The following is a 2,705-nucleotide window of genomic DNA, read 5'->3' as shown; positions in this document are numbered from 1 at the left end:
AACTATAATATCTATTTTTTAACGTTATTTTCTTAACAAAGTATTTTACTTAGGGGTCGATTATCGATAGCAATTATCGTTGAGTGGAGTTGTCAGTTGTCAAAATTACTTTATGTATGGCAACCTTCTATTGAAGTTGCGAATCTCAGTTGACGAACCGGCTATTTCTCAGCAACCAGTTATTTTCAGTTGCAGTTAATATTTTCAAAGAAACAAGAAGTAAAATTGAAAGAAAAAAAACATTTTCTTAACAATTGTTGATTATTTGCATGACTAATTAATTTTGTGTATCAAAAATATGGTGAAAATAACAATAAAACAACAGTTTGAAATATTAGGGGTCGATCATCGATAACAATTATCGTTGAGTGGCGTTGCCAGTTGTCAAAATTGATCCACGTATGGCAACTCTCAACTGAAGTTGCGAATCTCAGTTGACGAAGCGGCTGTTTTTCAGCAACCACCAATTTTCATTTGCAGTGAACATTTTCGAAGAAACAAGAAGTAAAATAGAAGGAAAAATAAACATTTTGTTAACAAATATTGATTCTTTGCATCATTAATTAATTTTGTGTATCAATATGGTGAAAATAACGACAAAGCAACAGTTCGAAATATTAATTGATAAACTGAGTGAAAATCCAAACTTAGCCCGAGGAGTTTGGGAGTGTTGGTGACACCAAAGCCACAGCGGATGAAGCGTGGAGGTCCATTTCGGACAGTTTAAACAGCCATGGACCTCCAACACGAACACCTGAAGTGTGGCAGAGAGTCTGGATTCACTTTAAAGCAAAGTTGAAAAAGAAAACACTGGTGGTGTTCCATCACAAGAAGTGAATTTATCGCCTTTGGAGCAGACAGCAGCAAATCTTTTGCAAATGAATTTGGTGACAAATACAGTAGGTTCAGTTTAAGTACAAATGACGAACATCTTCCTTTGGATGTGCCAACTACAGCAGGGAATTTCGTTTTTGAATAAAAATGGTTTTTATTTTGTCTTTTTTCCTCCTCTGTCAACTTCGAAACGATCCAATTTTGGCACAATTTGTCCTCTATCAAGTGGACAACTTCCTTCAATACTCTCGACAATGTAGATTGAGCCATGCAATTGTTGAAATCATTGCCATGGGACTTTTGGAAACTTCCGTCCTCAAAGAATCGCAACGCTGCGCACACTTTTAAAAGTGGGGGTATTGCTGTTGATCTGTAACTTACATTGAAGTCATCCTTTAACGTTTCCACAACGTAAACTACGGCATCCTTTGGCAATCGAAAATACGCCTTAAACCTGAAATAATTTACTGATTATACAGATCTTTCCACATGATCATCAGCTTACAGTGCAGATGGCAATTCCAATGGATTCGACTTGTCCCTCAAATTTCTTCTAATAGATGCAATGTCCTGTACATTTTCTTCATCACCAAAAAATAATTCCACCGAACTTATCATTTTTTGGGACAGCAAATAAAACTTGACGATCCGAAGATTCAATGGGCAGGTTATATTCCAATCTTGGGTTGTTTTCCAAATTTGCTCGAAAACTCAGCCAAAATATTAAAATATTGTCCAGAATACACAAAAGTGTTAGCCAAAGCGCAATTATTTTTAAAATGTTTTTTTTTTTTTGCGAATAGAGGTCACTAGTTTGAAAAAACACTGATCGATAACATGTTTATCGACCACCCAGTTGAGTTGACATTAATGGTACAACATTTCGTCTCAGTCGCGCAGACAACTGACAACTCAACTCAAGTTTAGTGGCAATACAAGATAGACCCATTAATTGATACATTGAGTGCAAATCCAATGTGCACATGGGTTCCATCTATACAGCCGACAACACCAGGGAATGTCGTATTTGAATTAAAATGATTTTTGTTTTGTCTTTTTTCCTCCTCCGACAATTTCGAAATGATCCAATTTTGGCACAATTTGTCCTCTATCAAGTGGACAACTTCCTTCAATACGTTCGACACTATAGATTGATGGGACTTTTGGAAACTTCCTTCAGCAAAAAGTCTCAACGCACCGCACACTTTTAAATGTTGCTGTTTATCTGTAACTTACTTTGAAGTCATCCTTTAACGTTTCCACAATGTAAAATATGGCATCCTTTTCAATCGAAAATACGCCTTAAACCTAAAATAATTTACTGATTATACAGATCTTTCCAACATGAGATTCAACTTACAGTGCAGATGACAATTCCAATGGATTCGACTTGTCCCTCAAATGTCTTCTAATAGATGTCACATTTTCTTCATCCTCAAAAAATAATTCCACTGAACTTATCATAGTTTTTTAGCGAATTGTGCCTTTTGCATTAATATAAAGTTCACAAGTTTGAAAAAACAGTGATCGATAACACGTTTATCGACAACCCAGTTGGGTTGACATCAACAATACAACATTTCTTCTCAGTTGTGCTGACAATTGACAACGCAACTCAAGTTTAGTGGCAATGCATAATCGACCCCTTAGATATCTAGTTTGTTCTGGGACTTACAGTGAAATTTGGTGTAGAATATTTCTTCTTCTTTTAACACCTTTCGTCTAAAACTAAATGTCATGTTTCTTTCATGCTTCAACTCGAAAAAGAACAAAACAAATTTATTCAAAAACAAGTAAGAAAAGTCTATAGTCGGACGGAGCCGACCATGGGATACCCTATACCACTATCCCTGGACAATCGCTCTCCACGG

The 2,705-nt window shown here is 36.0% G+C and overlaps 1 protein-coding gene across 1 annotated transcript; it reads right to left on the bottom strand.

Annotated features, from left to right (window-relative positions):
• Positions 1-290: 290 nt before the first annotated feature.
• Positions 291-1,777, bottom strand: LOC141392420 (uncharacterized). Its single transcript, XM_073965364.1, has 3 exons — positions 1,340-1,777; positions 1,216-1,288; positions 291-446 (listed from the first exon to the last, which is right to left on the bottom strand). Exons 1-3 carry the CDS (start codon positions 1,450-1,452, stop codon positions 291-293), a joined length of 342 nt encoding a protein of 113 aa, XP_073821465.1. The 5' UTR covers positions 1,453-1,777.
• Positions 1,778-2,705: the final 928 nt, after the last annotated feature.

The sequence above is a fragment of the Musca autumnalis genome, unplaced genomic scaffold, assembly GCF_047663935.1.
Source record: "Musca autumnalis isolate F117 unplaced genomic scaffold, ASM4766393v1 scaffold_2, whole genome shotgun sequence".
NCBI lineage: Eukaryota > Metazoa > Arthropoda > Insecta > Diptera > Muscidae > Musca > Musca autumnalis.
Note: the sequence above shows the minus strand (reverse complement) of the source record. Positions and strands in the feature narration are given on the sequence as shown.